Raw genomic sequence first — 13,615 nt, forward strand, 5'->3', positions numbered from 1 at the left:
ACCTAACCAAAGCAGCGTACAGTCCTAATGCTTTGTACAGTGGTCAGTCCCCAGTGCCGTCAACCCTTCACAAGTGACTAATACTGCCTGACACCATGGGAATGGGGAGTGTGCAGGCACAATACTGTCACCATTGCTGGGTTTCCACAGACTTGCCTTGACAGACTGGTCTCCTTAAACCCTCATTTCAAGCTCCCTATGTAACCCAGCTCTAGCGATACATTTCTGAGAGATCTATTACAGTCTTGGACTCAACAGCAAAAAAATTGTTTTGAACGCTTACAGTAGTAAAAGCTCACATTACAGTAAATGAATCACTGTGCATACAAAAACCTTTAACCCATAACAATACGAGTTCCAATTGTGTGGCTCCCAGGGATTTTCTTCAATATAACAAATGCTCTTTGCATGACTAAATTCAGTGGGTGTGTGCACCTAAGGTTACCCAAAAACCACCATACAAACAGTTCATGCCAAGCAAGTGCAGTACTAGCAAAACTATAATTATGCAGCATTCAAAACAAGCCTCACCTTGCAAACTAATGTTCTGCAATTGTGGGGCTACACATTGCAACACACTGCACAAGTAAATGTTAGTAAGTACACAGTTCTCTGTATCTAATGTGTGCCACATTTATGAAAAGACACCGCCACTACATATCTGTCGCCAGGTTATACAATTCTGCAGCCATATAAATATATTTTAGTTTACATATATCTTTTTAAAAACTAATACATTGTTGTGACTGTTTAGAAAAAATTAAAAGCATACAAAATTAACCTGCCCAGAGCTGATAAGATAGCCAATAGAGTTCATAATAGTCAAAACAGGAAGTCTGAAAAGGGAATGAAAAAAAACTAATTTATATTCCAGGTAGCTTAGCAGACTGAACAGAATGCTTTCCTACATAAATCCCACAAGCATCAGGATACATAACATGTGGTCTAAAATGAGTTAGGCAGTGGTGACAGCTATGTAAATTGTGGTGGTAGCACACAAACAAACATGATACTTAATATTCAAATTGGTAAAATATAAAAGGAAATCAGTAACAACTTGCAAATCAGCACTGATGTTCAAAACAAGTACTGTACAGCACAAGCCTAACGGCAGAAACTTGTAACAGCTTCAGTTTTGTACACAAACATTTTGCTTTTGGCATTGGTGTAGCTCAGGTCCTTTTTAAAATGTACAACTCCATTTGTCAACAAAACAAAGTATCAGCATATGACAGCACAGTCTGTTATTTGTAATTGCTAGTAATTCAAGCAACAGAAACATTTTTTAAAAATGAATCAAATTTGCCTAACTTACAGAACTCCATCATATAATAGCTTCTTGTAACCCATATTTAAACATCAAAATATAACCTTCAATTGCTCAGCCAAATCAGGAGTCCTATCATGAAGTAGGTCACAGTGACTAAGCAAATCAGTTATCACTAGCAAGAGAATGTAGGTAATCATGACCAACTGCCCCATTCACAGAACGAGCGTCATAGAATACTACTGTAATTTAAAAGGCAATACTGAAAGATGTCTATGGGTGTAAAAATTTTTATACTCTGCATTTTGCCCCACATTTATTTTAGCTTCAAATTAATACTAATCAAATGAACGAAAACCAGTAAAATAAATAAAACTTATTGGTGCACACAGGACTATTCCAAGTCACTGGCATATTCCAAAAGGTTTAAATCATTGGCACATTTTACCTGAGGTGTTTATTTAACCCTACAGGATATAAAGGGTGAGGAATTTAAGACACAAGGTGTTAGGCTGTTAAATTCTGAATTTAAAAAGAACAAAAATGGAATGTATGTTAAATAGTTAATTGATAGATATCTCCATTTAAAAAAACAGTACAAACACTATATAGTCATATCCGATCAAAGTTTGTCTTAAAATATCAAACTGGTCTATAAGGAGGTTACACCTTCAAAGTAGTGTGGTTTAGACAGACTCATACAGTACGGCTTATAAACACAAAAACTAAAAGGCATTCCCATCCCTGTTTTTTTCACAATAGGCAAAGTAAGTGATTTGGTACTATTTGCACAGGAGATCCTGCCAATTGGACTAGACTACTGCAATATCCCATAATCCCAGTGTGCATAACTGGTCACATTTTCAATTGTTATTCCACAGGTAAAAATAACAAGTCAAACAAACTTTTATATAGCAGGAATATACCCGTCAACATACGCTGTGCACCAAAATAAGCAAAGCAGTAAAACAGTATAGGCCTAAGTTTTCAAACCTAGGAACTTCATTTAGTTGTGTGTACAAACTACGCAGTTATAATTTTAAAAAAAACAAACAATCAATTGGACAGTTACTTGCATTGCTATTATTTTACAAAGAGCAGGAATTTAACATCGTTTGCAAACCCAGTATGGCATAATATTTGAACGTTGTTGAATAGGTTTAACAAACTACTCTATCATACCTGGTTGTAGTACTACCATTTTCGCACAATACGTGTTGCAAATACCCGATTTTGGATCGAACCAAGGGATAAACACTGGAATTGTATGGTTGGTCAACCAACCACTCTCTCTCATACAATATCTTGCATAATTATTATATTTAACAAAAACCTATCATTTGTCCCATTACACTGTGGTTATCACTGCTGACATGAGCAGCTGCTTCAGTATTTGGAAGGCCTTATAAAATATGGTATTTGAAGAAAGAAATGAGGTTTAAGTTTTCGGTCACACACAGGTAAGCAGCACATATGCTTTCTACCACATCAGTGAAACACGGCACTTCCGCCAAAGGAGACAAAGTTAAACTGGACTGTATAGCAGAGACACACTGTATCGTGCCAAGCTATTAACAGTGTGCCTGAAGAGTTAAAGAGTTGAAGTATAAAAAGTATACTTACAAAGTCAAAGTCCTGTTCGGTAACGTATTTGGATGTACGACCTGGTCAAGTTCCATATTACTGCAGACCACCTTTCTATCCAGAAATGTTCCTGGAGAGGAGGATATTTTTCCGGAAGATTTTCGTTCATCGACGTTAGGTTTACAAACGGATGGTAATCCCAGACAGCCACTTCCAACAAGCAAACATATTAGAAACTGCAACAAATCCGCCCCGGTCCTCTTCATTTTTATTTATTTATTTATTTTATTTATCTTTTTTTTTTTTGGGGTGGGGTGGGGTGGGGGGGGGGGGGGGGTAAACAAATAAACACTACTTAATTATTAATAAAATAAGCGTCCACATTGCAGACAACCTGCAAGAATAAAAATGCACCGACGATTCCAGTGCGATGATTAAGTCCTTGTCGACCTAGCGCAACGTGTAATTTCAGTTATAACTCACAAAGTCTTTTGAAATAATAAATTCTTCTGTTTCTTTCATTTTGCAGATTCTTGTCCTACAAACATTAGGGGTTTCCTTGCATTGTTCATGAATGTTTTATCTGTGCGGCGTAGAGCAGGCAGGCAGGGCGTCTCGACATCCTTCTTTGTTTGCCAGGAGAAAGGGACTAGTCTTTTCCATTCCACTATCTTTAACGCTTTAAATATTCAAAAACAAGAAAAACGAACGTTAACAAAAAAACAATCTTAATATCCCGGCAACTTTTAAGAACAAACGATACATCTTTCTAAAACCCATGACAGTAAAGCGCGATTTATCTTTGTTACCTGTTCCGGGGGATTCCAAATCGTGGAAATCTCTTATTCAAGGACAGCTGCAGTCATACCAAGATAAACACACCAACTCCAGTCAAACCGAGTCAAACTTTCTTAACACCGCGTTTCTTTCTTTCTTTTTTTTTTTTTTTGATTACTAAAAAAACACAGGATTTAAGTTATGTTATATTCTTTGTGCTCGGTTTTCACAAAAAGCATTACAACAAATACCAGACATTTGACAAACAGCGAGCCGTGGACAAGAAAAGTTATTTCCTTAGTTCTGATTTGCTTTTCCAACGAAATGGTTATCCTAATGCTAATTAACTGTTTCGCAAATATAACGTAGTTTAGAAACACTGTAGTTAATAACTATGCATTAAAACTGAAACCTAAAAACTGTGTTTGGTATTCCTGTTTGGCTGGCCCATTATCTCAACACTTCACAAGATTTCCATTGAAAACTCCGCTTTCCCCGTCTGCCCCAGGCTCCATATTGAAATTCCACCCCCTGACGTCATCTCACCATCCAGGTCTGTCCTTTTAAAGGAGAGCAATGCACGTTGCGTACCACCAGTTCAAAACCTTTTCTGGAATACACGTTTTAATGTCGTTCATCAATTTCTTGTCTTTTTAATTAAGCTGTAAAATGAATAACAAAGTTCTAGAGAATTATGTTGCAGTTGGATAATAGCAAACTATTGCAGACTGATGTCATCCTGTGGTGTATGGGGATTAGAGCTCTGTGTAAGGTTTTAAATTTCTAAGAATAACAATGCCACAAATGAAAAGGAACAGCAGAGAAAACAAAACTACACAATAACAAACATAGGTAAATGAGGATATGTAGGCTATCAGTGGAATGTTATCAGAGAGAATACTGTTTGTTTGATTGCTTATCACTGAGATAAGTCTTTTGAGATTTTCTTAGCTGGTATTCAAGCAGTTCCAGTAAAAAAAAAAAAAAAACACCAAAAAACACCATTACATCGCATTGCATGCACTTAGTGCTAGGTCAACTAACAGGTATACCACTAGTGCTTAAATGTATGTATGGAAAGTGAGCATTTCAAGATATAATTTAAATGTAAACCAGTGCTTCTTTGATCTATTAAATAAGGAGCTGTAGCTCAATTGTATGCACAATAATTCACCATGAAATTGCATTTCAAGATAAATGTGCCCCTGAGCTCCATAGTCTGATTTACTATTATTTTACAATGCCTATAATTTTGATTTAAGACAGGCTTGTTTCCTGTATGGCATACCTTCTAATCTAATTTAACAATTACAGCTTCAGTAATCAATATGACTGTAAAACTTGTGTTTTAGTGTTATCATTATTAGTTGTGATCAATAATGTTGGTGTTCAATGCTTTTTGCTTTATAAATGGATAAATAAACTGTGTATTGTCGTGGAAGTATTCAGTGGAATACCATGCAGAATTCTTCTTTAAGTGTTAAAGGAGTAGTAATGTAACAGGGTGTAGGCGGGACTCGAACCGGTGAACCTGCACACTGTGTCTTAACCACTGGATTTCTCTGCAGTTATGGTTATAGCCTCGTTTCAGTCAGACCATCTATAGCATGTTATGTGAAATATGTGCATAAGATATTTATCACAATAACGGGCCAATATTAATGTTAATAAACAGAAATAGGCAAGAAAATAGATTTTTAAAACACTGATTAGCACTTCTTTAAAGAAAAAATGTCAGAATAGGTGCCCCACTGGTTTAAAATATTGCCAGAAGTTTATTATCTGTGTTGTTATCTATATACATCAGCTCTATCGGTATTTCCTGTAAAATCTTATTGGTATAACAAAACATAATGTGTTTACATTTTTGTTATGCCTCCATGAACAGTAGAGTTAACAAATATATTTATAACACCCTGATGGGTTGCAAGTAGAAGCCAAAGCCTGTCTGTGTAAGTCATAGAGTGACACAAGTGGCAAGAGGAGGGTGGGTGCTAATGTGTCTACGACTGGCCTTTTTCTCCCCCCTTTTGCTTTTTAAAAAGAAAACAATCCTTGAGGATATACAGATTTTTCAAGTACAGTGACTTCTTCCAGTATATAGCTGTGACAGACAACGAAAGAATCCTAATCAACAATCTCCCTCTCGACCTGTGAGGGCATTTTATAACCGGAGCAGAGTGCCCCGGAATGGATGGTTTGGCAGTTCATTCCAGGGTCAGTTGGAAGCCGGCCATCCAGGAAGGGGGCGGGGCCACGATACCAGAAGTCAGCGCCTTAATGTGGTAGGCGATGTGTCAGTCACGGATTGGAGGAGATGTGATTGGCCGCGCCACCGAAAGAGGGCGTGACGGAGGGTATTTAGGGTAACTGGCCCCAGTGATCTGTTCCTCTGTTATGGTTACGGACTGACCGTGAGGAATAAAGAGAAACCGTGAGTGTTTAGTGTTGTACTGTCTGTCTATTTAACTGTGTCTTGTTTGTCATTGTAGATGGCTAAAGATCCACCAGCTGTCACTGTCAAGCCAGCATTAAACCCAGACTGCACTGTACCATTCATAACACCACTTGCACCCGGAGCACTCACTGTTGGACTGGTGAACGTTTAGGTGTCTTAAAGTGTGTGTTTGTTATTATTATTTCGGGACTGAACCCCATGGTTTTGCTGACTATACACATCGTTGTGTATAGTCAGTGTTATTATTTAAAAGCCTAAATAAAGCTTTGTTATTTACTATTGGAAATATTGCTGGACTGTTGTTATTCAGCACTGCATCACCGCTATACCTGTGCACTACAAACCACTTTGCCACAATAGCCAATTACTGTGTGATAAGTTATGTCTAGGATGCAGCTAGACCATTGACGTACAGGAAATTCTTTGCTTGAACTCTTCCTTTTTACATATAAATCATGTGGCAATTTGACCTTTCAACTCTGCCGACCCCACTTACTCTGCATATATATTACGTGAGAGTAGGGGGTGGAAGCACTGTTGAATACCACATCATCACATGATCTGAATGAAATGAGGGAGACATTTCAGTGCAGACATAAAATCTAACCATAATCTAATCCTAAAATCCTTTCACACCATTATACAGTTTGTTTTCATTACACATATTACATTACATCTATTGTATTTATTCATTAAACCATGGTATGTATTTCTTGCAATTGTCTACCTCTGCATCCCCATTTGACCAGGCAACCCAGTGTCTTGTAACTGATTTGTCTGTAAACCTGCTCGAGGATAACCCCCTATCCACGTTACATTGTACATTTACATGTTACTATGTATTTCATAATATTAAGAAGTCCCATCATTATGCTCACTCCTCGTTTTTGATCCTGTTGTACAACGCCTGTGTGACAGGGTGGATGAGTCGGTGACGTCAGACAGAAGCAGGAAGGAAAGTATTGACACCAGGGACTGCAGTTTTTAAAGAAAGACGCGGCTGGCTGCTGTTTTTATTAACAAATAACAAAAATGAAATAAATATTTAAACAGATAACACTGTGCTCACAGAGCAAAAATAAATCAGTAAACAAAAATTGCCTTCACTGTTCCTATGTTTAATTTTTAGTTTTGTTTTCTGTTACTCCTCTCACTCCGCTCGCTCTCTCCTCACTAACACCCACCCCGAGCGCAGAGAGCTGCAGGCTTATATACCGTGGCCGAGGGGTTTAACTGGCTAGTAATTATCCTATTACCCCTCGGCCACAATCTGCACGAGTTTATTAATTAAAGTGCTGTGGATGGGGCTACCCATCCACGCTAAACAAAACAAACAAATCGGCTACGCCGTCCTAAATACATAAATAACAAAAACAATAACCCAACCCGCGGTGTTTCGCCATCATATAAATACAATACTAAATCATAATAAACAAATACAAAATAACACAGGGGCGGAGGGGGACCCCGTTCTAAAATAAAATAAACAAATCAATGTACAGGGCTGCTCGCCCTGTTACAGCCTGTGACTTAGAGATCAGGATAATTGTACAAACGTGTTTGAACCTGGTCTGATTTGTTTTGTAAAGTAGGCTGAAAAATTAATCTCTGGAGGTTTCACCTTCACAAAAAGGTAGATTACTTAGCAGACATCAAGCAGGTGGATTAAAGAAACTCAGAGATAAAAGGATTGGCGTAGCTCTCCTTCTTAAAGTAAATTCACTAGGGCTTGTATGGGGAACTAAATATTTTTTGACAATGGTTTTTAGCCAATAGTCTGCTATGAAGGGCTGTCACAGCAACTGTCTGGATGCACTATTAAATTAGGTTGTTCTTAAATGGATCCCATCCATACACAATGTGGTCTGGGGCACTGGAGGTGTATAACATGATTAACAAAATAATACCTGGACAGCTTATACAGCACCAATGCAATAGACTTAAAAAGTCTTTCAAATAAAATGGTACTTAATATTATAATGTATTTCTTAGCAGACACCCTTATCCAGGGCGCCTTACAATTGTTACAAGATATCACATTATTTTTACATACAATTACCCATTTATACAGTTGGGTTTTTACTGGAGCAATCTAGGTGAAGTACCTTGCTCAAGGGTACAGCAGCAGTGTCCCCCACCTGGGATTAAACCCACAACCCCAGAGCCCTAACCACTACTCCACACAGCTGCACTTAGTAGCAATGCAGTAAATACAAGTAAATGTTTAAAATGTACTAAATGATATCAAAGTGACAGTGCAGCTTGAACAAATCTTCAATATATAGGAACTTAAATTGTTTGCTAGAAATTTAAAATGAGATGAATTTTTAAGCAATATATGAATACTTCTCATTGTTGTGCTACCTAATTAAGTATACAAGGGAAATAAGCAGTGTGTCTATTGCAGGTTATAATTGCTCTGGATTGCAGTTCCATACAAAGTCAGTACCCTCATTTATTATAGGTAATTGGGGGTTTACTGTGAAACAAACCAACAGCATTAAATGTGAATATAATACTCAGATTATTTTGTATTATACCTTTAGAGAACATCTTTTTTTAAGTATCTTGCCATCTATTGGATATTTATCATTTTATTCTGGCATCATTTCCATGTCTTTTCAATGTCTCCTGTAGAAACGTCTTTCTTTTGCAGCTGATTGACAGTTCAATGTATAAGTTCAAAGCATATCTTAAAAAGATGTCAATGAATGTGTGTGCACTAAACAGCTATGTGAAACTTATGATAAAAAACAGACAAGACCCTGCTATTTCTTTCTTGCATTTTTTTGTTCTATATGACACATCCTATACAAATACATATGAGTGCAAACATGCATGTTTCCTCTTCATTCAAACCATACAGCCATGTTCATTTTCATCATTTAAAAAGTGATACACAATGCTATTTTCACCTCCTCCATTATTTCATGGAACTAGGGACTCAAAGACAGTGTGTGACCACATAAAAAACAGCACAGGCCAGAGACCTGATGAATGCTTGTAAGGTTCTGTAAAAGTGTTTGTCATTTCAACACATTCCCCAAACTAAGTAAAAAAAAATGGTTTGTTTATATTATACATGGTAAATCTTGAGCAACTAAATAATAACACTAAAGGTGTTGTAAGGATAAGGTTTAGGTAAGGGTTAATGTAAGGGTTAGTTTTATTTATAGGGATTTTAGCTGTGTTGATACATTTATTATACTGTATGCAGGACTGCAATTTTACAGGTTAGAATAATTTGCATTGATTTATCTCTGAACACAAGATTATTGTAACTGCCAACCTTGCTTCTGTTTGCACTTGATCCCTTATCCCTCACAACGCTTCCTGAGTGGCAGTCCTGTATCAAACATACCTACCACAGGTGTAACCTTGGTTACTCTTGAACACCCTGTAGGACCATATCTTTTCCAATTAATGTGCTCTTCATAACAATTCTATCTGCTTGAACTCCCCAAAAGCAACACCATCTTGGTATTGCTGCCTCACTATACCAGGTTGGGAGATATCTTACAACTGGCCCACCAGGAGAGTCAAACTTAGTTAAGCCAACAAATATTTCCATCAAAGTCTCTTTATCAATGTCTTGGGGGGCCTCTACAGTTGCACACTATAACACTGAAAATAGATCATTTTACCTTAGTATAAACTAACCATCACTCACTTTGTCATAAGTCTTTTGGATAGGTGTTCAGGAAGGAATGTGAGGAGTTCAGTGGAGTGATGAGAAATAGGCCAAATCTTTCTTCTAACAAGCAATATCTCCACTTAAATCTCAAACACCATTGGGGGTGTGGGGTGGGAAAAGCAGCAAAGTGCTTTTATCAGTCTTTTCAAATGCAAATGTTCCATTAAAACCTAAAGGCCAGCCTTGGGACCTGTGGTACCTCAAGGACAGTAATCAGTTCTAAAAGCACAGCTATGGGAATTTGGATGAAATCCCCTTCCAGGTTTAAGTTGCTTTACCTTAAGAATAATTGACTGTAAACAGACAGAGCGGGTGATCATTTGGAGTAGACAAATATAAGGACTGGTGTTGGGTATAACCTGCCAGAAAGGCAAGCACAAACAAATAATGGTATTTCCTATTTGATGGCTTATTAAAGAGAGACACCAGAAAAAACGTCACAGGGGTGCTTTAAACTCACCAGGATGTGACGACTAGAACAGAAAATGATATACAGTACAAAGTCATATACAACAAGATAACTGTAAGTAAGCTGTCATAAATTGAAAGCATCGCAGACCTTTACCAGTGGCATATGATCTGTCTTTGGGAGTCTCAATGCTTATTTACACTGTACACTTTCATCCTGATTCGTTGGGGCCATGCCTCTTTACCTCTGTGTGACGGTGCAGTGGGTGTGGAAGTGGAACACACGTCACAGAGTCACTTTATAGAGGTGAAAAACCTCTACCACAATGGTAGAGGGTGAATTTTATTAAAAGGGAAACACAATCCAAAACAAAAGTACAAATCATAAGTCCCAATAAAGCACGTCCCTCTCGGCTCTTTGGGTGCACTTGTGCGGTGGTGAAAAGTGCAGGTGCTCAGGTGCTGAAGTGTCCAGTTCAGTTGTGCGGGGCGTGTGATATCCAAGGTGACGAATGCTGGCAGTAGTGCGGCAGCTCCTTGGCGTCTGACCCCGGTCCTGACGATAAATAAACACATAGACCACCAACAAACAAAACAAACACACAGCTCAGCAACACAGGCTTACTATTACCTCAAAGGCCCCACACTTACAGAATGACAGCCCTTATATACCAGGAGACTCCACCCCATGATCAGTGCGACTCAGCACACCTGCCAGTTGTCTAATGCAGCACAGCTGATCACAGTAATCTTGTCCCCTAATATGGTCATTCCGCCCTGCACCAAGATGGCCGACTTCCTTTTCCGCCCCTCTCTCCAAGCCGGCCCGTCTCTGAACAGGTGTGCAAGTACCTCTGCTTAGCGCCCTCTTGGGTCGGGAGGGAGATTTGCAGCTCAGATCCTCACGCTCCCTGTCACACTCTGCTTTCAAGGTGTTAAAAACATGACACCTTTCGGATGTGAACAAACGTCTTGTCAGAAGAGTGCTAATGTAGGTATATTCCCTAATGTAGGTATATTTACACCTGTGTTGGAGGCCTTGCATTGGCTGCATGTTAGGTTACGAGTGGAATTTAAAAACCTTCTGCTGACTTACAAGGCTGTCCATGGGCTGGCTCCGCTTTATTTGTCAGATCTTTTAGCCTGTTACACACCCACTCGCAACCTCCGCTCCACCGATCTCAGACTGTGTTGTGTTCCTTCTGCTTGCCTGCACTCTATGGGTGACAGGTCCTTCCGTTACTATGCCCCAGAACTGTGGAACTCTCTTCCGTTAGAGATCAGGGATTCAGCAACTTTGAGCGTTTTTAAATCTAGCTTAAAAACTTACTTTTTTAGAAAGGCATTTTTATGATTCCTTTTCCTTGTTTCTGTTTTTGTTTCTACGTGTAATTGTTTTTGTTGAATTTATCTTTGCTCTGTGAAGCGCTCTGAGACTATTGCTTTTAAGGGCGCTATATAAAAAGTTTATTATTATTATTATTATTATTATTATTATTATTATTATTATTATTATTATTATTATTATTATTGATATTATTTTCCCGTTTGTACGTACCTTTTTACACCTTTGAAAATGCTGCACAGCACTCCAACAGTGATAAAAGGTGAGTGTAGACATGATGATTTATCAATCATAGCGGTGTAACTTTTTCCTATGAAGTATGAGGAACATAAATGAGTTAGTGACGTAACATATAGATGCGCTCAGGAAAGAATACTGTACGTTGCAACTCCCAAGAGTATTTGACATCCAGTGACATACCTTTGATGTGTCAGTTTGAAAACTATTTAGTAAAACAAAAAAAGGCAATATGGTACAAAATCAATAAACGCTATACATTAGTTCGGCTCTCTGCACTGGTTAATACTTTATATTATTCTATTATTATGTTAACATCCATGGGGCCTGAATAACTAAAATTGCACGACTCAACTTAAAAAAAAACAAAGTAGACAAAAAAGTATATAACATGTATTTCTCTAGATATAGATTATAGATGAAAGATTATAGATGAAAGCTGTGAGGTCCCTGGAGCGACCATCCACACTTCTGGCCAATTGACAACAACTGGAGATAAGTGATACTCTGTACCATCCAATCAAGTCAGACTAGGTTTTAATATCATATTATTCAAAGATGTGGCTTTCGTGAGAGATTTTGGAATTAAATTAACCACAGCAGAAAAAACAGTGTATACTTGTTTAACCCTGTATTGGACGTGAACACCAGCGATCTTACTTGAAAAAATGCTATGGGATCTTTAACATCATACGTCAAATGGTGGGATGTAATGAAGTGGCATCTCAACCCATTGAACTGAATGGGAAGGCAAGGGCTGGATGCAAACCACAAACTATATGGTTTGAAGAATCTTATCATTCGATTAAAGAACAAGCTCTGTTATGCTGACTTCATGCTGTTTAAGGCATAGCCATTAGGGAGAGTGTCATCTACTGATCTCCCCAACACCTGCTGTTGTCTGTCTAGGTACCAAGAACACCCAACGCACAGTAAGTATTGAAGATCTGGTCAAATGAAAATCTATGGTGGTAAGGCAATTTGTTTCTAAGATCTGATGAGATAGAAATCCATGTCTCAAGTTGAAGTTGAAGTAGAAACATCCCCCACATGCAGTTAGGTATTCTAACAACATTTTAAGTATTCTATTCACAGGATCCCCTTGGAAATGAGATAGATGCCTCAAGCATTTATAATCCTGGTTAAAAATCAATTGCTGATGAGCCGTGTGTGTCGTAACAATCTAGAAAACTATAAAAGAGAACAAAGCAAAGACTTACATTCCAAAATCAATAAACACTGAAGAAAAGATATGAGTCTTCCATGAGAAATGGGTGTGTGGGGTGAAAAGATCACTTGATTAAAATAAAAAAAAGGTTCAGGCTTTTCAGTGTGTCTAAAACAACAAAGCCTGAGGAAATTCCTTCTGTGAAACAAGTATAAAGGCTTGAGTCCAAAGAGCTTTATAGAATGCTTCCCACTCATAACCTTTATTAAAATGAGGTTATTGGTAGTTTATTTTAAATAGAATGTATTGCTGCTGGGTAGCTTTGGTTATTTAGATTATTTGAAGGAGTCAATTTTACCTTTGACGGAGTGATAACAGAAGACAAACACACTCCATCACTACGGTCATACATCATTGTATAACAGCAGGACATTATCTTAATGAACGTCTTTTTAACACTGGTTGTTTGTGATTAACATTGTAAATGTAAAATAATAACAAATTGCTATGAAAAGATACAGTAAGAGACCACAGCTGGAACTATTTTTGTGTTTGGTAATGGATAGGTGCATATATAATTTACAACAACACAATGTGTTACTAGCAAGTTGCCAAAGTTTATATAAAAGCTCAGACTTTCTTTTAGTTAAAGAACTATACTGTAATTAAGGTGTAGT

General features: G+C 37.8%; 1 protein-coding gene and 1 long non-coding RNA gene across 2 annotated transcripts in view; both read right to left on the bottom strand.

The window, feature by feature from the left end:
- The window catches only part of LOC117409524 (adhesion G protein-coupled receptor A3-like), a 52,513-nt gene extending 49,349 nt beyond the window's left edge, over positions 1 to 3,164 (bottom strand). The window contains exon 1 of the mRNA XM_034015710.3: positions 2,891 to 3,164. Within this exon, the coding sequence (XP_033871601.1) occupies positions 2,891 to 3,117 (227 nt within the window). The 5' untranslated portion in view covers positions 3,118 to 3,164. The remainder of the gene's footprint in view (positions 1 to 2,890) is intronic.
- Positions 3,165 to 3,171: 7 nt separating this feature from the next.
- Positions 3,172 to 4,280, bottom strand: LOC131703160 (uncharacterized). Its single transcript, XR_009309699.1, has 2 exons — positions 3,661 to 4,280; positions 3,172 to 3,530 (listed from the first exon to the last, which is right to left on the bottom strand). It is a non-coding gene; the product is annotated as an uncharacterized LOC131703160 (long non-coding RNA).
- Between the last annotated feature and the right edge of the window lie 9,335 nt (positions 4,281 to 13,615).

The sequence above is a fragment of the Acipenser ruthenus genome, chromosome 2, assembly GCF_902713425.1.
Source record: "Acipenser ruthenus chromosome 2, fAciRut3.2 maternal haplotype, whole genome shotgun sequence".
Classification (NCBI taxonomy): Eukaryota; Metazoa; Chordata; class Actinopteri; order Acipenseriformes; family Acipenseridae; genus Acipenser; species Acipenser ruthenus.